The 25,358-nt window shown below is 39.6% G+C and overlaps 1 protein-coding gene and 1 pseudogene across 1 annotated transcript; one reads left to right on the forward strand and one right to left on the reverse strand.

Moving 5' to 3' along the window:
• Window positions 1-5,214, reverse strand: part of LOC109834782 — an 11,634-nt pseudogene extending 6,420 nt beyond the window's left edge.
• On the forward strand, window positions 5,213-20,611 carry LOC109834783. The gene is made up of 4 exons (XM_020402798.1): window positions 5,213-5,625; window positions 18,869-18,945; window positions 19,054-20,543; window positions 20,606-20,611. Exons 1-4 carry the CDS (start codon window positions 5,213-5,215, stop codon window positions 20,609-20,611), a joined length of 1,986 nt encoding a protein of 661 aa, XP_020258387.1.

A 25,358-nucleotide genomic window follows, 5' to 3' on the forward strand; every position in this document is an offset into this window, starting at 1 on the left:
TAAGGAAAAAAGAAAAGACCAACATTTTCTTCCGCCCGAGTCGAGAATCGGCTAGAGTGGCAAGGACTAGACCACCAACTAGACATCCGAAATAGAACGCAGACGCAGGCAAACCAACTATGATTGGCGGAGAACATTGAAGGCTCCATTCGGAGATGACGGATGCGTGCTTAGGTTCGTTCCATGACCACGAGCCTTGGGGCAAGCCGCAGGGGCTCTAAGCAGAAGAGCATGATGAGTTATTCTCGTTGGTGCAGTGCCAAGAGGGATCTGCATCAGTGAAAACGTTGGCGAAGGTTTGTTGTGCGTCAAAAACCCATGCCACCACCACAAGCATTGCCTGCAAAAATGTTTGAAATTTTAATTAAGATACTGAAATTTCACACACAAAAAAACCATTAATCGTTTTTTTTTATTACTACCAACCCATTTATGTGCCTAATTAATCAATTTATTAAGGGAAGTCATATGAGTTAATTGAATTTATTCTCTCTCAGAAGAACAACCTTTAGTAATTGGCGAAAATAATTGTGATGAAGTAAAGATTATTGGAAAACACGAAAAAGGAAAAGGGTTAATTTTGGGGGAGGAAAAGAAAACCCTGAAGTTAATTTGTAATTCTGCACATAACCCCTGAACATTTTTATCATGCTAAATCTCCTTGAATTTTGGCGTGTCTCACAAAACCCTCTTGTATTTTATATTTTCTCACTAATCCATTACTTGTTATTGGCAAATTACTAAATATCTCTGAGACAAAAAATTTCAATTTAATTAAGTATGTATTAGTTATAGGTAACATACCCCTCCCTCTCTCTCAGCAGGTTTGATATTGTTGATTGAGAAAGTGAGGAAGGAGCGGGTCTCGGTGCATGTTAGCATGCGATTCTTGCAGCTAACTTGCGCCCCTGCTTAGATTTCCATGGCCAAGAAGAAGAAGAGGAGTGGAAGGAAGTTACTCAATATTGGTTTGAGATCTTCTAGTCCCAATTCGCTGCACTCTGAGGATCAATTTGATACAAGTTTGGATGGGGATGATGATGGATCCAGTTTTATGGGATCGACTGGTCCAAAGGGAGAAAAGATGAAGAAATCTCTGGATGAAATACTGAAATCTTCTGATTTCATGATAAATCCGCAACAATCTCTGCATCCAACTCAGATTAATGGAGTTCAAGCTAGGCATCTCTATAGTTCTCAAATCTCTGGAAATGGTGCTAACAAACCCCCTAGGGTTTCCTGGGCCGAAGAGGTGGAATTTGAGGTAACTTCTTCAGATTTTCCTCTGATCCAAGGTTCTTCTTCAAAGTCTAGACTTAATGCTTCAGTTTCTGAGATTTCAAAAACTTCGGATACTGTTACATTGATTTCTGATGTGAGGAATACTGTAGAAGTCAGATCTGTTGATACTAATGAGGAAAATGTTCTCACTAAGGACCATCAACCTGATTCTGGTTTTAATGAATCTGATGAATAGATGACAAGATGAAGATAATTTGTTGCTTATAAACCCAATGTTTATCACTATTTACTTTAAAACCCGCATAGTTCTATATGTTCTCATACATCCAAAATTCAAAAAGTTTACTTACCTCTAGTATGAAAGTATATGACACTAAGTGTACAACTAAATACAATAGGTACTGATTCCAGTTGAGCTCCAGAGGCAGGGCCTTGGTTTTTTTGATCTAGACCCTTAATGTTGAAGCCATGGAGTATTGATACTGATATAGAAAAATTCCAGGACTTCTCCTATCCAATGTGGGTCCAATTTCCAAGATTAAAGCTCAATCTCTGGAGCTCAACTGGAATCAGTAAAATTGCTAGCCTAATTGGGAAGCCTATTACTACTGATAAGCTCACGGCTACTAGACAGAGGTTGAGTTATGCTAGAGTTTTAATAGAGGTGAAACTCCCTTTTAAAGAGCCTTTGCCAGATTCTTTGAAGATAGAAGGACCTGATGGAAAAAGTTATATGCAACAAGTCTTTTATGAATTTAAGCCTAAGTGGTGTTCTACATGCTGTATGGTTGGACATGATACTGAACAGTGCAGGAAAAACAAAACTAAGAAAATGTGGGTTCCTGTTAACAGGCAAACTGATAAAGCTGCTGATGGTAATGTTGAACATGTACCTAACCCTGGGCCTAATAAGGTGTCATTGCATGAGAATGTTATTACTTCTTTTCCTGGTTCTATGGATCATGTTATTAGTTCATCTAATCAGGAAGCAAAATCTGTTGAGAAACATGCACAGAATGGAAAACATGCACAAGAAGATTCTGCACAGACAAGTCGGGACTGTAGGGGTAATTTTGGTTTGAGTCAAAGGGATACCACCCATTAGTTCATCTAATCAGGAAGCAAAATCTGTTGAGAAACATGCACAGAATGGAAAACATGCACAAGAAGATTCTGCACAGACAAGTCGGGACTGTAGGGGTAATTTTGGTTTGAGTCAAAGGGATACCACCCCAATCTCTAACCAGTATATGCAAATGAATGATCATGCCTTATTCTCATCCCCAATAGCTTCTGGCTTTCAACTGATCAGTCCAACTGTAAATGCATCAGGGTTTACAAATGTGAACAGAAACAACATAGCAAGGAGAGTAAATATTACTGCACCAGTTACTTCAGGTACTCTTCCATCTCTCTTCTCTCCCCTAGAGCAGCAAATTTCTGATCCATCCTGTGCAGACAGAGGTGGGAAATCTCATTGATGCATCTTGCTATCTGGAACATTAGGGGATTCAATAAATCCTCTAAACATACAATAGTCAAGCATTTTATTCAGGAATATAATCTCTCTTTATTAGCTCTTTTGGAAACTAAGCTCTCTGAAACAAAACTGCAAGGTCTAGCAAATAAAATTACCAAAAGCTGGAAATGGGTCTCTAATGTACAAGAAGCTGGAAGTGGAAGAATATGGATTCTCTGGGACAATGATATTTTGACAATTCAAAATGTTATTTTCTCAGAACAATGTATTACATGCACTATTGAATCCAGAGATGGAAGGTTTTTCAGTCTATGCACTATTGTATATGCCTCAAACCATTTGGCCAGCAGGAAAATTCTATGGAGGGATTTACTTACCTTAAAGCAAGGTGTTAACAGTCCATGGATTATTGGTGGAGACTTCAATGCTATAGCAAGTTGTGAAGAGAAAATTGGAGGTTTGCCAGTTATAGAATCTGACACAGAGGATTTTCAAAACTTTATTAATGCTGGTCAGCTGTTGCATTTAAGATCTACTGGCTGTTACTATACTTGGTGTAACAAACAGGAAGCTGATAGCAGAATCTGGTCTAGACTGGATAGGTGCTTGGTGAATGAGGACTGGATCCACTCATACACCTCAAGTCAGGTGGAATATCTCATTCCAAATTGCTCTGACCACTCTCCAGCTTTAATTACCATTGAAGATGATATTTCTGAGGGGAAAAGACCATTTAAGTTCTTCAATATGTGGGTGAAACACCCTGATTTTATCTCAACAGTTCATTCTATATGGGATCAAAGCAGTGAAGGCTACAATATGTTCAGATTTCATACTAAGCTCAAAAAGCTTAAACATGCCCTTAAAGAGCTAAATAAAAATCATTTCATGAATATAAGTGAGCAAGTATGTAGAGCAAAGGAAGAGTTAGCAGATATTCAAAAGCAATTAAATGATGATCTTTTCAACTCAGTTTTGATTGCAAAGGAAAAAGAATGCATCAAGAAATATGACAGATTAATTGACTGTGAATCTTCTTATTTTAAGCAGAAAGCTAACATTAACTGGAGCTTGCAAGGAGATAAGGGATCAAGATTCTTTCATTCTATTATGAAGAAGAAAAGGCACCTTAACAGAATTCTGACTCTATACACTGACAATGGGTCTAGAATCACTGACAGATCTGAAATTATTGCAGAAATCATCAATTATTACAAAAAGATTCTGGGTACTTCTGTTCCTACTGCAACCCCTGATCCAGAAGTGATAGCAAATGGTCCTCTTCTCTCTTCTGAACAGAGGCAAATGCTCAGTCTTCCAGTTGCTAGAGAGGAAATTAAACAAGCAGTATTTTCTATGTCTAATGACAAAAGTCCTGGTCCAGATGGTTTCAGTGCTCTCTTCTTCAAGGCATCTTGGAACATTATTAAAGATGACCTTTATGCAGCTGTGGAGGAATTCTTTAGCTCTGGGAAATTGCTTGGTTCTATCAACTCCACCTCCATCACATTGATCCCAAAAATCCTTAATCCTCAGTATGCTGCAGATTACAGGCCAATATCATGCTGCAATTGTATCTACAAGATCATCACAAAAATCATTGCATCCAGAATTCAAAAGGTCATGGGATTCTTGGTAAGTGAAGCTCAGAGTTCTTTTGTCAAAGGTAGATTAATTTCTAGCAATATTCTTCTAGCTCATGAAATAGTCAAGCACTATGGTAGAAAGCACATCTCCCCTAGAGCTGTTCTGAATATTGACCTTAGAAAAGCATTTGATACCATTAATTGGGGTTTTATAAGAGCTATGTTGAAAGGATTAGGATTCCCTGATATTATGATCTCCTGGATTATGGAATGCATCTCCACTCCCAGGTTTTCAGTATCCATTAATGGTGTTCTTCATGGCTACTTTCAAGGAGCTAGAGGGTTAAGACAAGGTGACCCCATTTCTCCATATTTGTTTGTTATTGGGATGGAATACTTGTCTCGCAAGCTAAACACCCTTAAGAATGATAGATTGTTTAAATTTCATCCCAAGTGTTCAAGATTGAAGCTGTCACATTTAATATTTGCGGATGATCTCCTCTTGTTTAGTAAAGCAGATATGTACTCTATCACAAGATTGAGGGACTGCCTAATGGAGTTTAGTCAGGTCTCTGGTTTGAATCCTAATCCCTCTAAGTGCTCAATCATTATGAGTGGAGTTGAAGATGGCCTAAAAAACCAGATATGCAGCTGTCTTAATTTTTCAGAGGGGATGTTGCCTATTAAATATCTGGGGATGCCACTTATCTCAAAAAGGCTTTCATGTCTTGATTGCTCTCCTCTCATCAACAAGATATCTGATCAGTTTCAAAACTGGCAAAATACTAGAACTTTGTCCTATGCTGGGAGATTGCAAATGATAAAATCTGTCATCTTGGGTATTCAAATTTTCTGGACAAGTAACTTCATACTCCCTGTTAAGGTGCTTGAAAGAATTGACAGCATGTGTTCTAGTTTCCTTTGGGGTCACAAAATCCACTTAGTATCTTGGAGCTCTGTTTGTCAGGACATAAAGCATGGTGGCTTGGGTTTATTTTCAGCTAAGTTCTGGAATTATGCAACAGCAGCTAAGCTTCTTTGGATGATACATCTTAAAAAGGATATTCTGTGGATTAAGTGGGTGCACGGCACATATCTGAGACAAACTAGTATCTGGCAGATACAGTCTAAAAATTGTGACTCATGGATGTGGAAACAGCTTCTAAAAGCTAGAAACATGATAAGGGATAAGATGGGAAGTGTTGATAATCTCCTGAATGCAATTAATAGCTGCTGTGTTAATAATAATATCAACATTTCATCAATCTACAGGGTGCTTTTCAGCAGTAGCCTGCTTTGTATGAAGGATCAGGGACTGTTTGGGGGGGTGGCATTACCCCAAACATTCATTTATTCTGTGGCTAACTTCCCTCTCCAGATTACTCACACAAGAGAGGCTATGCAAAATGAGTGTGTTAAGCTCTAACCAGTGCATATTGTGCTCGAGAGATGGCCAAGTAGAAACCTGTCAGCATATCTTCTTTGATTGTCAATATTCTGCATATATTTGGAGGAAAGTAATGGAATGGCTGAAGTTCAACTGGCAATCATGTAGTTGGAACCAGATTTTTGATTGGTACAATAGGAATTTGAGGGGTAAAGGCTTCAAAAAGAAATTGAAAAGAATTGCACTGTCAGTATCTGTCTATCTGCTTTGGCAAGAGAGAAATCTAAGGCTTTTTCAGCATAAAGCCAGAGGGCCTGATCAGCTATTCCATGCGGTGAAGTTGTGTATATACACGAAGATTTTAAATGAGAATATACCACATCATATGAAAGATTACATAGAGGATTTGTAAATGAGTGTTGACTGGATTCATATAACCAGTCTCTAGGCTTCTTGTAATTGGATGTGCGCATTCATTTCTACATTTGGTGATGAATAAAGTTTTCGTTCATTGACCAAAAAAAAAAAACATACCCCTCTCAAATGGGGATCTTTGCCATCAAAATCATTTTAATTGTCAGTTATAGGTAGGAGGTCAGGTGAGAAAATTGTAAAGTTTAACCAAAGGTTTTGTGAGAGGACTACATGAGATAAAATTCAGTGAGTTTAATTATGTGCAAAACCTTCCCATTAATTCTTTACTACAGTGCAATCTGTAGAGAAGAGTTTGTATTACTAATGGTTATTTTGTGAATTCGCTGAGCATACAGTATCTGGTATATTCTTTAGGCAGCAATTAAAAGCCTGCTCCGATTAATAGGAGAGGAAATGAACCGAATTATTAACTAATAGTTTGTTAATTATTCCAGATATTTATTCAGTTATATTTGATTTAGTAGTTTATTTAACATTAAATAAATAATTTTAGTACTTGAACTAATAAAACAAATAGAATTAACCATGTATTATTGGCCGATTGTGAATACAAGTCTTGTGGTTCTACTGTTGAAGACTTCTGAATTTATTTTGATTGCTTTACCCTGAAAAAAGAACATGGCAAATATATCTCTTGAGTATAAAATAGTCAAAAAATTCATTCAGGGAGCTATCTGGAGTAGAGTACTGTTTTTATCAGAACCATCCATATGCGATCGGGCGGTTCTGACCATGTGCAAAACATGGGGCAATTCAGTAATCCCCCTCCCATGCCAACCCCCCCCCTCAAAGAAAAGGAGTTGGCGGCAAGAACTGCAAACGGTGTATGTGTAATTGGGTGATAGTACAAGGGGTCTATCTGCAATTAATCTTATTTTTATTTATGTTGTAGGTAAGCTAATGTGAAAACAACGAAGGAATTGTGAAAAATATGAAGAAAAACTCAAAACAGACTCCACCACACCCTGGTGTGGTGTCTGCCATGGGTGTGGCAGAATCTGCCCTGTCTGCCACACCCTGGTGTGGTGTCTGTCACACCCTGGTGTGGCAGAATCTGCCCTATCTGCCATGGGTGTGGTGTGTGCCACACCAGGGTGTGGCAGACTAGTTTTTAGAATCCTAATCTATTTGGGATTGTATTTTGTTATAAATAGAACCTCGTTTTTTAGGGTTTCTTAAGGAGAGAAAAGGAGAGAATTAGCATTGTTTTGAGCACTTTGAGAGGGAGATATTGTGAGGGAGTTGAGAGCTTTGGTTAGGGTTATATTTGAGTGATTTTGTGAGTTGTAACCCGTTGTATTTCTCCTCCATATAGTAAAATATCCCCATCCTCTCCCCGTGGACGTAGGCAATTGCCGAACCACGTAAATTCCTGTGTTTGTTTGTGATTTTGGTCATTATTTTGTGAATTGCACTCGTGTTTGGTTTTGGTTTTCTTCTCTCATCGCTCACCGACTCGTTCGGTTGTTGAGCACGCTTCCGCACGTCGCGCAAAAAGTGGTATCAAAGTTCAGATTTTAGATCTAGGGTTTTGGATTAGGTGGAGGAAGATTCAGTTGGAAGCTTGGTTCTTGGAGTTCTAGGCTTTGGTGGAGTTAGGGTTTGAAGTTACCGTTGAAGATCTCGCTTTCCTCGTGTGGTTAGGAGTTCTATTTGGAATTCAATCTAGGGTTCAGTTGGGTAACTTCTAAATTCTATAAAGTTTGAATCTTTCTTTGTAATTTGGAGTTTGTGATTAAGGGTGAAGAAGTTGGTGAAAGCAGCAAGATGACGGGTATAGTTCAAGTGGGTTTTCAGAACACTAAGATTAGTGTATTGAAATATGACGGCAAAATCAATTTTAGTTTGTGGATGAGCGACGTACAGGATACGCTCAATGCTAAAAATTTGGAGGAGACCATCATGGTCGATGTGAGGCTACCTAAATATGAAGAGGCGGTATAGGAAAAGATGAATAGGAACGCTTGTGGGGTGATCAGGTCCTGTTTGGAATAGGAGCTGAAATATGATGTGATTGGGGTGACGTCTGCGATGAAGATGTGGAAAATTCTCAACAATAAGTATTTTACGAAGAGTGTTGAGAACAGGTTACATTTGCTGCGTAGGTTATTCAGATTCCAGATGTCCCGAGGCACCTCGCTTGCGGCTCATGTGAACAACTACACTAAGTTGTTGTCGGACTTGGCGAACGTTGATGAGAAGATCACGGATGAGTACAAGGCTATTATTCTTTTGGGTTCCTTACCGGATGAGGACTATGATACCTTCGTGCTTACTTTGCTGAACGGGAGATCTTCTATCACTTATAGTGAAGTGACTAACACATTGACGAACTACGATTTGAGGAGGAAGGATAAGGAGGCTTCCCGCGCTAGTACTTCAAGAGAGGCCTTGTCGACGAGAGGTAGAAGCTCATATCAGAAAGGTGGAAATAGATGGAGGTCAAAGTCAAGAGGTCGTCACCAGCTTGGAAAGAACTAATATGCATTCTGCAAGGAGCAAGGACATTGGAAGAGAGACTGCCCAAAGGTCAAAGAAAAGGAGAATAGCAAGAATAAGGGCCCGAAGGCCAATAAGGTGAATGTTGCGAAAGACGATGATTCCGATGATTCGAGCTTTTCTCTTTTGATTACTCCGGAGGTGAACCATTTGGATACATCAGATTGAATGCTTGATTCTGGCGCTACTTATCATGTGACTCCTAGACGAGATTGGTTTTTATCATTTGAGAGACTCGACGGGGATGTTGTCGTCATGGAAAATGATCAAGCCTGTGACATTTGTGGGATAGGTACTGTAAGGATTCGGATGCACGATGGAGTAGTCTGTGAGTTGAAGGAGGTGAGATTCGTTCCTCAACTAAAGAAGAATCTTATCTCAGTTGGATCTTTGGAGGCTAAGGGATTTAGGGTGACCTTTGAGAACGCTGTAGCGAAGGTTACTAAGGGATCTTTAGTGATGATGAAGGGAGTCCGCAGTCAAAATTTATACTATCTGAAGGGGAGCACCGAGATTGGCCAGGTTACTTCGACTACTTCAGAGGCGGACATGAGTAGGCTTTGACATTACAGGTTAGGACACACATGAGAGAAGTCACTGTAGGCTTTGTGCAAGCAGGGGCTATTGAAGGGAGCCAAGAATGGTAAAGTGGAATTCTGTGAGCACTGTGTTCTTGGCAAGAAGACGAAGGTGAAATTCGGGACGGCCATTCATAGGACGAGGGGCATCTTGGACTACGTGCATACAGATGTTTGGGGTCTCATCAAGACTACATCACTTGGTGGTCGACATTAGTTCATCACGTTTGTTGATGACTATTCTAGGCGTTGTTGGGTTTATACCATGACAAAGAAGAGTGAAGTCCTAGATATATTTGTGGAGTGGAAGAAGAGATTGGAACTGCAGACTGAAAGAAAGATCAAGACGTTGTGATCCGATAACGGCGGCGAGTATACTTCAGATCCCTTTTAGCAGCTATGTCGAGACGAGGGCATAGAGAGGCACTTCACAGTTAGTTATACACCGCAGCAGAATGGGGTGACAGAGAGGTTAAATCAGTCTTTGCTAGAGAAGATTCAATGTTTATTAGCGCATAGTAGTTTGGAGAAGATCTTTTAGGCTGAGACACTTTCATATACGAGCCACCTCATTAATACACTGCCTTCATCTACGATTGAGGGGAAGACCCCTATGAAGATGTGGTCGGGAGAGACAGCACATGACTATGACCAGCTCAAGGTATTTAGTTGCCCTGCATATTATCATGTTAGAACTGATAAGTTGGAACCTCGAGCTAGGAAGGCCATATTTGTAGGATTCAAACGTGATGTCAAGGGATACAAGCTTTGGGATCCAGTTGATAAGAAGATTGTGCTGAGTAGGGATGTCATATTCGATGAGGCTTCTATCTTGAAGCTTCTCAGCTCTCATCAAGTGGAGAGCGACCTGACAAAGGAGATATCGCAGGTGGTGGAGATTGATGCAGCTCCACAGTGTCCAGATGGTGCAGTATCCATTAGATTGCCGACTAAGGTGACGCCAGGAGAGCACGACGGTGATGCGGAATATACGGGTATTCATGTGCAGGATCAGGGACTGACGGCTCAGGTTCAGGATTCTATTGTGGTTCGGAGACAGAGGAGAGACATACGGGTGCCAGCACGGTATGCCGACACAGTTGCATATGCACTTCCAGTGGAGAGTGTCGATGAGATGATATCTACTACTTTCAGAGAGGCCGAGCAGAGTTCAGAGGCTGATTCGTGGCAGGTAGCTATGCAGGAGGAGATTGGGTCTCTTCATAAGAACGATACATGAGAGCTTGTTGAGCTTCCAAAGGGGTGGAAGGCGATTGGGTGCAAGTGGGTATACACGAAGAAGGAGGGTATTGAGGGCACTCCATTGAGGTTCAAAGCTAGGTTGGTTGCGAAGGGCTATGCACAGGAGGAAGGTATTGACTATAATGAGGTTTTCTCTCCGGTGGTGAAGCATTCTTCGATTCGGATTCTGCTAGCTTTGGTGGCACAATATGGATTAGAGTTAGATCAGTTGGATGTGAAGACGACATTTCTTCATGGTGATATTGATGAAGAAATATATATGACTTGGCCATTGGGATTCCGAGCTGCAGGGAAAGATAAGTTGGTTTGCAGGTTAAAGAAATCGCTATACGGTTTGAAGCAGTCTCCTCGACAATGGTATAAGCAATTTGATGGTTTTATGCTTGGTCATTCGTACACTCGGAGTCAGTTTGATACTTGCATGTATTTTCGCAAGTTGAGAGAAGGTGCGTACATCTATTTGTTACTTTATGTCGATGACATGTTGGTTTCCTCAACTTCCAGGTCGGCTATAGATGAGTTGAAAGTTCAACTTTCAAATGAGTTTGAGATGAAGGACTTTGGTGAGGCCAAACACATTTTGGGAATGGAGATCTGTAGAGACAAGAAGAATGGCAGAATTTGTTTGACACAGGTGGCTTATTTGAAGAAGGTTCTACAGCGATTTTATGTTAGCATGGATACAAAGCCAGTTAGTGTACCATTGGGAGCTCATTTGAAGCTTTCAGCTAGTCTTTCACCGAAGTCAGTTGAAGATCAAGAGTTGATGTCGAAGACTCCATATGCGAGTGCGGTTGGGAGCTTGATGTATGCGATGGTATGTACGAGGCCGGATTTGTCACAGGCGGTGAGCATGGTTTCGAGATACATGCACGATCCAGGAGTGAGTCATTGGGACGTCGTGAGATGGATTTTGAGGTACATTCGAGGTACGCTCAATGTTGGTTTGGTTTATGAGTGGGACACTACAGGTGGGCAGCTATGTATTGGCTATGTTGATTAGGATTATGCCGGAGATTTGGATAAGCGCCGGTCTACTACGGGGTATGTGTTTACTTTGACCCGTGCGCCGGTGTGTTAGAGATGCACCTTACAGTCTATGGTGGCTTTGTCTACGACGGAGGCAGAGTATATGACAGTTACAGAGGCTGGGTACGACGGAGGCAGAGTATATGACAGTTACAGAGGCTGTGAAGGAGGCTATTTGGCTTCGAGGACTTTTGGGGGAATTTGGTATATCGCAGCGGTCCGTCATCATTCATTGTGATAACATGAGTGCTATCTATTTGGCGAAGAATCAGGTTTTTCATGCGAGGACGAAGCACATTGACGTTCGTTATCACTTCGTTCGAGATGTTCTTGAAGATGGCGATGTGGAGATTGTGAAAGTCCACACGAAGGATAATCCGGCGGATATGCTCACTAAAGTGGTTCCGAGTAACAAGTTTGATCATTGTCGAAACTTGTTGCATATTCGTGATTGTTGAGGCCGTTGACGGTCATTTGGATGAACTACGGGCGACTTGATCCCTTGGGAGAGGGGGTACGTAGGCGACCACATTGGTGCAGCCGAGTTTGGAGAGACGACATACTGATGCTCATGTTGGTGTCGGCTCGGTGTTGGGAACACTTAGTCGAGGTGGAGAATTGTGAAAACGACGAAGGAATTGTGAAAAATGTGAAGAAAAACCTAAAACAGACTCCACCACACCCTGGTGTGGTGTCTACCATGGGTGTGGCAGAATCTGCCCTGTCTGCCATGGGTGTGGTGTCTGCCACACCCTGGTGTGGCAGAATCTGCCCTGTCTGCCATGGGTGTGGTGTGTGCCACACCAGTGTGGCAGACTCGTTTTTAGAATCCTAATCTATTTGGGATTGTATTTTGTTATAAATAGAACCTCATTTTTTAGGGTTTCTTAAGGAGAGAAAAGGAGAGAATTAGCATTGTTTTGAGCACTTTGAGAGGGAGATATTGTGAGGGAGTTGAGAGCTTTGGTTAGGGTTATATTTGAGCGATTTTGTGAGTTGTAACCCGTTGTATTTCTCCTCCATATAGTGAAATCTCCCCATCCTCTCCCCGTGAACGTAGGCAATGTGAACGCGGATAGAACATAGGGCCCACCCATGTTTACAAAACCGTGTGAAGACTTCACAAGAGCCCACGAACCCGATTCCCTGATTCAAAGCTATATAAATAGCTTCCTAGGGTTTTGTGTGATTGTGTGCAGGAGGGCGTGCAAAGGAGTTTTTTCCGGCTTGGTGTCTTTTGCGGCTACAGTGCAAGGGGAATTGTTTTCGGCTGGGAAAGGCAAAGGAACTTGGTTTCTTCTTGTGCGTCGGCGGAACAGAAACAAGCAGCAGGAGAAAGAGAAGAAAAGCAGAGGCTTTTTAGGGATTTGTGTACCTCTTTTGTAGAGAGATATTTGTGAGGGATTTGAGAGTTTGTGTGAGGGTTTAGATTGTGAGTGATTGTAAACCCTAGTTGTATTCTCTCCCTCTATTAGTGGGTCTCCTCCCTCCTTGCCCCGTGGACGTAGGCAATTTGCCGAACCACGTAAAAATTGGTTGTCTCGTTATTTGTGTGATTTGTAATAGCTTTTAGGATCCCTCGACTGGTCAGTCCTAGAACTGATGAGAGGAAGAGCCGATATCTCACTTTGTTGAGATATTCGCTTCAGATTCTTCTTTCCTTGGTGAGACGGGAATTCTTATTGCGATCTGACTCTCTTGTTGTGCTGTCGAAGTGCTGCCGAAATTTCCGCTGCGCGCAACAGGCAATTGCCGAACCACGTAAATTCCTGTGTTTGTGTGTGATTTTGGTCATTATTTTGTGAATTGCACTCGTGTTTGGTTTTGGTTTTCTTCTCTCATCGCTCACCGACTCGTTTGGTTGTCGAGCACGCTTCCGCACGCCGCGCAACAACTAATTCCTCCAACGAATTAAGCTAATTCTTCAACGAATTAAAAAAAAACATACACAAACTATTTGTTCTGTTGTAACCGTGATTGAAATATCAAGGAAAGGAAAGAACGCTTAACCTGCGAAAGTTGGCAAACTCCTGTAGAGCCGATGCAGCTCTCGATGACTTCATCAATGGACGATGTTTTCTTCTCTAGTGGGGGAGCTTCATCAGCCATTTTGAGCTCAATATTAAAAACAATATAGAGTTAAGAGAGAAAAGGAAGGGGGCTCAATTTATAGCAGCTTCGAGAAGTTGAATCGTTCTAAAGTGAGAGGAGGATAAACAGAGAAAATGATGATGCAGCATTTTGAAATTGTTTCCCGGATCTAGTGAGTTAGTATTGAATCTGATGAAATAATGATGGCCGACGAATTTGAAAAGTATAATTTAAGTAAATCGGGAACTGACAAGTTGACCCCATGTTTTATTTATTGTTAATTTAGAACATATTCATTGTTATATTATCACCCAATTGTGAATAGACTTTTGTAGCTTTATTTGTGTAGATCTCTACAGTGAATTTTAAGTCTTTTGGTGAGGATAAATCTCTAATTGGTAAAAAATATTTGACTCGTAAAATAGTCAAAAAGTTCCCAATACTATGGGGTTTATCCGGAGGAATAGAGTTAAAAAAGAGTCTAATTGCAGTTGTGCAATACTACATCGAGTCTGTTTTCGATCCTCACCCTTTTGTTTATGGCAAATCACCGACTCCCTCGAGCCCTCGTCCGCCACCCTCTCGCGTCCCATCACCCTGCATTCCCCTGACTCCCCTCTCTCTTCAACCTTCATTAATTAGCAATTTATCTCACATCATTTTAAAAATATAACAGCTGACAGAAAGACGCAACACATGAAACAATATTATATAACAAAATATAGTGTGTTAAATAAAAGTCATATGCTAGGTTAAAAAAGTTCAATTATATTATATATCAACTACTATATTTGGTTACAAACAGGTATACTTTTCTTTAACTTATTATATTTTGTTATAATATGTCATACTTTTCTTTAACATGGTATATTTTATTATGAACTGCTACAATTTTTCTTATATCTGCTATACGTCTGTTTCACATATTGTATTCTATTATAAATTGACAAATTCTTTTATAAACTGCTATAATTTTCCTTAACATGCAATTTTTTATTGTAAACCCCTTTTGTCTTCTTGGTTAAATTATTAGATAGTTTTTTAACCCCTTTTACTATTTTGGTTTTTTTATAAACTACTATAATTTTCCTTAACATGCAATTTTGATTTTTTTTTCCTTATAAGCCTATTGTACACATAGAACCAAAAGTTAACCGCTTGCCAAAAAACCCACAAATCGCTGCGTAAAAGGGTAATTATTCTGGTGATTAGGATTAGTTAAAGCACATGAGAATCACATGCTTCTTTTAATTTCATTTAAATTAGCTCAAGAAACTAGGTTAAGGTTTAAATCAAAGTTCCTTCCTTTCAATTTCACTTTCATATTCTCAAAATTCTTAAATATTCAGCATGCTCTTTTCAAGTTCAAGGTCTAAATTTAAAGAGATGCGGATTGAACCAAAGCTAGAAACGGTGATGGGCTCAACAAGCCCTCTTTCTTCTTCCTCTCACCACCATGTCTTTGACTAGGTCCACCTTTATTTGAATTTGAGCTTGAGCTTAAACCTGAAGAGGGAAATGCTGAATATTTAAGAAGTTGGAGAAGATGAATGTGAAATTGAAAAGGAAAAACTTTAATTTAAGCCCTAATCTAGTTTCTTGCCCTAATTTTGAATGAAATTAAGAGGGAGATGACCACATGCTTCAACTAATTCTAACCACCAAAATAACCCTTTAGTATACTTCAAGTCAGCAATGCGCATGTTTTTTCACGGGCAATCAACTTTTGGGTCTATTTGCACAGCGGACCAAGAAAAAATACATACCCAGCGGACCAAGAAAAAATACATACCAAATAACACCAGAGCTAGAAAAAAATACCAAAGTGGTAAAAGAGATTAAGAAAAAATACCAAGCTGGTAATGTAACCAGTTTTTGTTATACTAATACGTTATGTTATATTTTTCTTTAACATACTATATTATAAACTTTTAAATTTTGGGTTAAAAGTAGTGGAAAGTGGGTGGGTTACAAAGTTAAGGCTAGTAAACAGCTGGGTTTAAAAACAAGGAACCGTTTAAACACGCAATGATTTTTTTATGGCTTCCTCTTCAAGTAGATCGACCACGAAATATTTTGACCATTGGTCTCCAGTAAATACTGGCAAGTGAAAGTTTATAGGTTTGTGATAAACACATGTCTAGAATTTTGTCTGCTTTGTTATTTAAGAAAATATTGAGCGTTTTTCAGTCATGATAGGGAAGATTAACGTTTGGATTATTGCACAAATTGCCAGATCAGTTCTCCTAGGTTTTGTTTTTCAATTAACGAACTAAATATTGATGAATTAATGTCACTAAAGGTAATTATTTCCTATAAACAAACTTGCGGAGACTTTAGAGCCAGTTAGGCTTTGCCAAATTTTCAATTAAGTCCAAGAAAAGAAATTTTTTCATTCTTATAACAAGATAATGTGCAATTGGCGCTATGCCAGGCCAGCTATTATTTTCTGTAATGAGGGCTCGTAGGAACAATGTTAGGTATGTGTCTAAGAAATATTAAAGAATGCTACCACATACAGCTCGAACAACCTGCAACTATAGCTTATGATATAAATTTGCATTGTGTTCTTGTTTGCGTTTATAATAAGGTAAGTTTCAGTTGTGCGTGTTAGATCTAATAAAAATTTAAGATCTAAAACCATAAAGTCATTATTAATTCGAAGAGATTAACAAGAATCAAAAGAGCGGAAGCTTATACCTGAATCCATAGATAAAACTTGAGATGAGTTTTGGATCTTCTAACCTTAGGGTTTTCTCTATAGCCGAATTTTCTCTCAAGATGGGGATGAAGAGAATTAGAGAATGTAACCCTAGATTAGGGACCATAACCCCTTATTTATAGATGTTGTACTTTTATAATTTGGCCCCTCAACAAATCACAATTACAACCTGGTATCTGCACATATAACCCCATGACTTATTTAAATACCCATTAATCCAACTTTATTGATCATTTTAGTGGGTTATCCTAAAAGATAGCAATACACATTGATTAATCATATGTGCCCACAATTAGATTTATTAGATTAAATCCAACAATCTCCCACTTGGGCACCATATGATTCCTTAAACTGTGTATAACCTTATGAGCTCAAAAATTGCTATCACTGAAATGGTATTTCCGAACAATCTCGTCCATTGACTATATCAATATAGGATCAAAGCGGCCTTCGTCACATTTATCGTGACTCGACCCATCAATGGTCACATATACCAATACAATCAAACGACATAGATCAATCATGGATGTGCAGCATGAAAATTACATGCAATGTGATCAGTACATGTCTATTTTCAACTGGTCCTCCTTAGTGAGGTCAAAACCAAACATAATGTAACAGAGTGTCTTAACTGAATACTTTATTCTGATCAGACAATACAACCAAACATAAAGCACCACAATTACAAACTCCCACTAAAACATAATATCCTCAAATAATACCACACCCATATGAGCAGTATGCTCATGAAAGACCTTGGGTGGCAATCCCTTAGTAAGAGGATCAGCTATCATGGAGTTTGTCCCAATGTGCTCTATGGATATCTGTCCACTCTGTACCATTTTTTTCACAACCAGGAACTTAATGTCAATATGTTTTGACTTAGTTGAGCTTCTATTGTTATTGGAATACATTACTACAGATTTATTATCACAATATAACTTTAATGGTCTTTCAACATTTTCCAAAATGCGCAGTCCCGTGACAAAATTTCGCAGCCATATTCCCTGATTGGATGCCTCCAGTGTTGTAAATCGCGGCAAATAGCGGGGCTATAGCGGATCGCGGCCCTTCAGCGCTACGCGTTGGGGGTTCGCGACTGTATTAAGCGGAAAAAACCGCGAAGCGCTCGAATAGCGCGTAAAAGCGCTCAAAAGTAGCCGAAAGCGCTCAAAAGCGGCGAAAATCCGCTAAACCCGAAACCCGCTATCAAACGCTGTCAAATTTTTCGCCCCCCAACCCGACCCGAACCCGAACCCGAACCCGACTCGTTAAAAGGGAAAAAAAATCAGCCACGACGAATTTTCGTCTTCTCCGCAGCTCCAAAGTCCGAACCCTAGCCGCCTCCTTCGTCTTCCAAGCAGCTCCGAACCCTAGCTGCTCCAACTTCCAAGCTCCAGCTTCCAAGCTCCAGCTTCCAAGCTCCGAACCCTAGCCGCTCCAACTTTCCAGCTTCCAAGCATCTCCGAACCCTAGCCGCTCCGAAGTCCGAACCCTAGCCGCTCCAGTTTCCAGCGAACAGATCCGCTCCAACTTCCAAGCTCCAGCGAACAGCTCCCCTCCAAGCTCCAGCTCCAGTGCTCCAGCCTCCTTCTGCCGCTCCAAGCTCCAGCTCTGTTGGCTAGTTTTGCAACAGAGGAAAAGGTGTAAATCTCCTCTAAACCTTCTTTTTTATCCAATTTCATCTTTTTTTAACCAATTTCTGTCTTCCCTCTCAATGAACTACAATTTCTGTTTATTAATATGAGTTCCTAAATGAACACTGTTCTCTGTTGTTTAGCTCTGTTGTGGGGTTATTTTGTTCTCTGTTGTGGGTTATTTGGAAATAGCTCTGCTAGATATTTTTTGTGCTATACAATTGATAATGCAGCATGCTTTGGGATAAAATATGTGTGAACGGCTTATCAATTAAAAAACAATTAGTGTGGTTTTGATGTAAACTGTTTCTCAAAAGTTTGAGTTTATTTTATTGCTAATAGATAGCACAAATATCATATAGGATTGCATGATTTGCAGGAGATAGTTGTCTTGCATGAGTATGACCTGAGAAATCCCAGTGCCTCTTCTGCCCACTCACATTTCTCTAAAGATAGCTTCTAGCACTTAGCTATATTTCTTGAATTTCTTCATAATTTCATTCATACAACAAATGTTATTTCATGATAATACAAAAAATTTACAACTAATTAATATGTATGCGATGAACGGCTTGATCTTCATAATCATTAGCTGCAAAGGAGAGATCAGTGTCCTTGAGATTTCTAACTTCCAGAAAACCTGTATAATCAACATTTGAAATCAATCAAATCATTATAAATTTATAACTTATTGAGTTATCAAATGAATGAAGAAATATAGCATGTTTATTTATTGTATGAATAAAAAATTGAAGAAATAATACAAGAAATGAAATCTCACACTGTAATTTGTTTATTTCTGGTACTTATATTGAATGAATGAAGAAATATAGCATGTTTAATTTATTGTATGAACCTTTACAACAATGATGTTTATTTCTTGTAATTATATTGTTTTTTGTTCTTGTTCATTGAATAGGTATAATTTCAGCCATTATATGGAATTGTCCTCTACAGCTTCTAATCCATTGATGAGTTCTCAAAATCGAGAGTCAGGTAGCACCCAGGGCCGACCAAATGTAGCTGCCGAGGCTCAAGCTTCGGTTCAACACCCACATCCACGGCCTTCAGATGATATTGGATGGGATTAGGCAATTTATCCAGAATGGCCAAAGAAGAATAAGATCAAGTGCACTCTGTGTGGACATGAAACCACCGGTGGCATTTCCCGTCAGAAAGAGCACTTAGCTGGTAGCCGAGGGAATACAAAACCATGCAAGAAAGTGACACCTGACATTATTGCGAGAGTAAAAGCAGCAATGGCTGAAACTAAGGGTAAGAAGTCAGACAAGATAAGATTTGAGATTGAGCGTAGGCAGGATGTCGACATTTCTAATTCTAGAATTGAGAATGCGGAAGAGATCACTAAGATTGGAAACAAGAGGCCCCGTGAATTTGGAGCTATCCATCGATATGCTACATTCTTACCAGAGGAGCCTACATCATCTTTAACTATGAAGCAAACAACAGTTGATGCAGCTGAGCGCAAAAGAAGAAAGGAGTTGGTCCACGAATGGGTCTCTCTTTGGACCTATGAATCAGGAATTCCATTTCATGCATTGATGCTTCCTTCTTTCAACAATATGTGTGAAGCTATTGGTCAGTTTGGTCCAGGTTATGTGGGACCAACGATGTATCAGTTGAGGGAGCCTTTGTTGAAGAAGGCAGTATCACGTACTTCAGTTGGTTTGGAGCCACATAAGAAGCTTTGGGAGACTACCGGTTGCACATTGATGACAGATTCGTGGACTGATCGAAAACACAGATGTGTTATGAACATGTGCATTCATTCTAGTGCCGGAGTTATTTTCTACAACTCGATAGAGAAGTCTGCTGAATCTCATACCGGAGATTTTATTTATAAGTGGGTTGATCAGTGCATCCAGGAGATAGGGGCAGACTATGTTGTACAAGTTGTCACTGATAATCACTCGGCGAATATGGCTGCAAAGGAGAAGCTAAAAATTAAGAGACCGAGAATCTTTTGGACTTCTTGTGCGGCGCACACAACCAATCTCATGTTGCAGGATATTGGAAAATTGACAAATTTTAAGAATATAATTGAGAAGGCTCGGGCTTTGACTGTTTTTATCTATGGCCACACCAGGACTTTGGCACTTATGCGTAAGTGCACGAGGAGGAAGGATATTGTCAGGCCGGGCACCACTAGATTTGCCACCTCATTCCTCACATTAGGGAGTCTATTGGAGAAGAAGGATGCATTGATGGCTATGTTTAACTCGGATGAGTTTACGAGTTTGAAATTTGTTGGGGCTGCAAAGAAGAAAGCTCTTACAGCAAATGCTACGGTGATATCGAGAACCTTCTGGAGAGGTGTGAGGAGTTGCTTGAAGGTCTTCACGCCTCTTTTCAAATTTCTACGCATGGTTGATTCAGATACTTGTCCCTCAATGGGATTTATTATTGGAGAGCTTAATCAAGTGAAGAGGGAAATCATGACTGCTTTGAAGACCGAGAAGAGCTATATGCCTATCATATCCATTATAGAAAGACATGCTAAGAATAGGCTTGATAGTTCTCTTCACCTAGCTGCATGGTTCCTAAATCCTCTTTTCTATTATGCGGAGGATGAGGTGGCTAAGAAGAGTGCAGAAGCTAAGCAAGCAGTTCTTGATTGTGCTGAGCTATTTTTTAGAAATGAAGATACTATTGATGAGGCTGTTGTTGATGCTATCTACTCTACTGAGTTGTTGAAGTATAGGGATTGTGATGCTTTCATCCATGGAAAGCCAAGAGCACAGAGAGTAGTCAAGAGAATTGCTGAGGACCGTAATCCAGGTATTAACTTATATACATAAATTTGATATATATATATATTTTATTTTATTTGGTAGTTTTGAGATTGAATCAAAATATAAAATCAATCAATTGATTAATTTGCTTTACTCTCTTGAATCAGCTCATTGGTGGGACACATTTGGTGGAGACATGCCTTACATGCAAATGATGGCTCTTCGGATATTGAGATTGACAGGTAGCTCCTCTGGATGTGAAAGAAATTGGAGTTATTTTGAAGGGGTAATCACTCACTACATTGTTTTAATTTTCATATGCAATTGTTCATATTCAAAAAATGATAATTGATAATTCGAAAGAAATGATATTTTTATGTTTGAATACAGATCCACACAAAGAAAAGAAATAGGCTCAATAGCAAGAGATTGAGCGATCTAGTCTATGTGCAATTCAATTTGAGGATCAGAACTAAGATGGATACAACAAGAAAGGATGGAGAGAAGAGGGACATCCTACTTGCTAAAGACGGTCGGCACGCTTCTGCATGGGTGGTGGATGGATATAACTCCGAGGAGGAAGAGGATTATTATCCAGGGACCGATATTCCACTAGGAGTTATCTCCGAAGCAGCTGGAACAGATGAGTTCTTGCAGCCGAGGAGGACCACAAAGAGGGCGAATATGGCTTCTAGTTCAAGGGCCAACGAAGAGGTAGATTCGGAGGACGAAGAGGAGGGAAGAAATGATGAATCGGACTCAGATGAGGAGGATATCCAACTTGATGATGATGATAGCGACGAGGATGCTTTGAGAGATGAGATTTTGCTACTTGGCACTGCTGATGATGATGATGATGATGAGTGATGATGAGTCATTGCTCAAATTCAGACTTTAGTCACTTCACTTTTGGTTTGCCTGTTAGCACGAAGCATTTCTTCGCTTTGTGCGAGCTCTACAACCCGGATTCGAACAATTTTCTGACACGGCAAGGGGAGTTGGGCTTGGCCCTCCATGAGATGCACAGAATTTCTGGTTTGCCCATGGGACAAATGCTATGTTTGATCTTTATTGCTTGCCTAGTATCCATAGACTGTTATTATCTATCATGATTCATGATATTATCTTGCTTTACTCATTTAGTCATTTATCTATACTTGAATATGTTATTTTTAGGTCAACTTTCTAGTAGTTAATATGATGATGATGATACTAATCAATGATTTTTTTTATTGTTGAGCATTTTTATATTAGAGACTTGAAAGTTGAAGAAGGACAACTAACAGTCTTTTGCTATTTGTGAGCTGGCACCACTCACTCCTTCAGGGGTTAATAATCTACTGAAGAAGGTTGATGCTCATTTCTATACCACTAGCAGTCCTGAGAGTGGTTTTCCTGCAGGGACCAAGTTCAAATCATTCTTGTGGCATGCGACCGCGCCGATTCGACCGATGACCCTTCTCGCCGATTTCATGTATAGGCATCATGTATGCATTTATAGGATTTTTAGATTTTTATATGATTTTTCTTATTATTTGGAATATTTAAATATATTAATATTTGACCGCTATTTGACTGTGCGCTATTTGTCGCTATTTTGCCGCAATAGTCTAAGCGGTACCTCGCCGCGACGCGACGCGATCCGCTATCAACAACCTTGGATGCCTCATAGCAAGCTATAAATTCTGCTGCCATAGTGGAGGAAGCTACTAGTGTCTGTTTGACACTTTTCCATTTTAGCAACAGGGGTGTCACCTGGTCTGCAATCTTGCATGCCAAACCTTTTAAGTACCTTATCGATATAGCTCTTTTGTGATAATCCAAGAATACCCCGAGAGCGATCTCGATGTATCTGGATCCCTAATATAAAAGAGGCGTCCCCAAGATCTTTCATCTCAAAATTCTTTGATAGAAATCTCTTGGTTTCGTGCAACATGCCTATATCATTAGTGGCAAGCAAGATGTCATCGACATACAGAACCAGAAAAATATACTTACTCCCACTGAACTTGTGATATACACAGTCATCAACAATGTTCATCTCAAAACCGAACGAGATAACTATTTGTTGAAACTTATGATACCATTGACGAGGAGCTTGCTTGAGTCCATAGATGGATTTCCTTAATTTGCAAACCATATTCTTTGGGTCTCCTGACACAAAGTTTTCTGGTTGCACCATATAAATCATCTCATCAATGTCTCCATTGAGAAATGCAGTCTTAACATCCATCTGATGTAACTCAAGATCATAATGAGCAACAAGTGCCATGATTATTCTGAAAGAGTCTTTCGATGAAACCGGAGAGAAAGTCTCTGTATAATCAATGCCTTCCTTTTGAGTATAGCCTTTAGCCACAAGACGTGCCTTATACCTCTCCACATTACCATTTGCATCCCGCTTGGTTTTAAAAATCCATTTACAACCAATTGGTTTTGCACCTTCTGGTAATGGGACAAGTTCCCAAACCTTATTGTCTTGCATAGACTTGTACTCTTCATTCATGGCATCAATCCACTGTTGAGAGTTAGAACTTTTCATGGCCTGAAGGAAGTTGATTGGATCATCTTCCAACATTCCATTACTTTCCTCATGTTCTTGGAGAAATACAATATAATCATCCGGAATAGCATTTTTCTTTTCCTCGTGGATCTCCTTAATGGCACTAGTTCTTGAGGTTGTTGAGTTTGTTCTTCTGGAACAGGGAGTTGTTCAACATTGTCATCTTGAGGTTCCGGATTTACTTCTTGAGCAACAACAGGTATAGGAACCTAAATATTGTCAAAAGTAACTAAATGGATTGGGTCTGAAGCCAATTCCTCCTCAAAACTAATGTCTCTAACCTTATTTCTCCCCCCAAACTCAACATCCTCAAAGAATGTTGTTGTTCCCGTCTCAAAAATATTTCTTAGTGTGGGATCATAAAACTTATAGCCCCTAGAGCGTTCAGAGTACCCAATAAAGTAGCTGCTAACTATTTTGGAGTCTAATTTCTTTTTATTTGGCTTATAAGGCATTGCCTCAGCTGGACATCCCCAAATATGTAAGTGCTTTAAACTGGGCTTTCGACCAGTCCAAAGCTCATAAGGTGTTTTAGCAACTGCTTTACTTGGTACTCTATTCAGAATGTAAGTTGATGTCTTTAGTGCTTCTCCCCAGAGAGACTCTGGTAAAGAAGAATGAGCAATCATACTTCTTACCATATCCTTAAGAGTCATGTTTCGTCTTTCAGCTACACCATTCATGCTAGGTGAACCTGACATAGTGTACTGTGTGACGATACTGTTAGACCCTAGGGGGGTGATTAGGGTCTTATGCTAATCTAATTCGATTAAATGCCAATTAAAATTAATTAATAAGTTATCCTAGCAAGTATGAAATACCACAAGATATATGAGCTGGGATAAGCAATGTAAACAATGAGATATATCCTATATGATGAAATATATATGCAAGGATATATAAACTAATACAAGGGTAAACAATATGAACTAGATAGTGGATCATATAAATAATGATCTAATGACAATGGCAACAAGAATTATAAACACAAGTATAAATAAACGCTAAGGCACACTCAAATACAAGATGTGATCACGGAGTTCGGACCTTCCGTCCTACGTCTCCGCTCCCCACTCCCGGGGAAAAATCCACTATCACAACCGGGTTTTCTACGTTCATCCGAATAATGTTTACACCTCACAGTATTGGTTTTTAACGCTCACTGATCAACGCCACTCCTCACAATCGGTTTTCTAGTTCACCGAAAACTTCACAACACACTCGGTTTTCTAGCTCACCGAAAACCTTACAATACTCACAATGTAACAAATATAAATTTGTTCTCTACAATAGATGAGAACTCAATTAAGCACAACTCAATGTTACAATCTCTCACAACCCTAATATACTATATATGCAAATACAATAAGCTCAAAGTGGGTGTGTGTAACAATGAGATAAAATCAAATCAACTAAACTCAATATAAAACTAGCTTTAATAGAAATGATAATTAACAAATAATAAATGAAAGCTAGAGTAGAGTTTAGAAAACTTCTCAATGGAAGACAAGATGGAGAGATGGAGATTGGAGCCCAAACAAGAAGATGATCTCCTCCACTTGTGAAAACTTCTTCACAAACAAAACAAACTCTTAAACACACTTAAACCCTTATTTAAAACTTGTTTAAAAACTTCTTGGATGCCTTTGAAAGAGAGAAGCAATAGGGTATTTATACCCACTCTAAATCTCAGTCAAAACCCTTAACAAAAGACAAAAACAGCCCCAGCAAACAGCTCAGGAAATAGTCGTTGAAAAAGCAACGGATCTATTGTCGGTCGACCGGAAATTTCGTCGGTCGACCGACGAAGAGCAAAAACATGAAGAAGCAGTTCTGGACCATCGTCGGTCGACCGGTGCGGTCGACAGATGGAGCTCTCGGTCGACCGGACCGGGCGACCGACCAACTCTCTGGACCATGCTGACGAAAGAACAAACGAGCGGTCGACCGGATCGGTCGACCGAAAACTGATATGCAAAAAATCTGATTTGCTGATTTTAAAATGCTGTTTAAAATATCAAATAAATTCCAAAAAATGTAAAACTTTGGGGAATAATTGTAGACATGATAATAAACATGCTACAATGACTGGT

This window comes from Asparagus officinalis, chromosome 3, assembly GCF_001876935.1.
Source record: "Asparagus officinalis chromosome 3, Aspof.V1, whole genome shotgun sequence".
NCBI lineage: Eukaryota > Viridiplantae > Streptophyta > Magnoliopsida > Asparagales > Asparagaceae > Asparagus > Asparagus officinalis.

Bases quoted from the DNA above. Each gene is read 5' to 3' on its own strand.
- LOC109834783 (XM_020402798.1), top strand. From the start codon at position 5,213: ATGTGTTCTAGTTTCCTTTGGGGTCACAAAATCCACTTAGTATCTTGG. The intron at 5,626-18,868 runs GTTTGGGGGGGT...TTCATTGAATAG, and splicing joins TGTATGAAGGATCAGGGACT to GTATAATTTCAGCCATTATA. The intron at 18,946-19,053 runs GTAGCACCCAGG...CAATTTATCCAG, and splicing joins TTCTCAAAATCGAGAGTCAG to AATGGCCAAAGAAGAATAAG.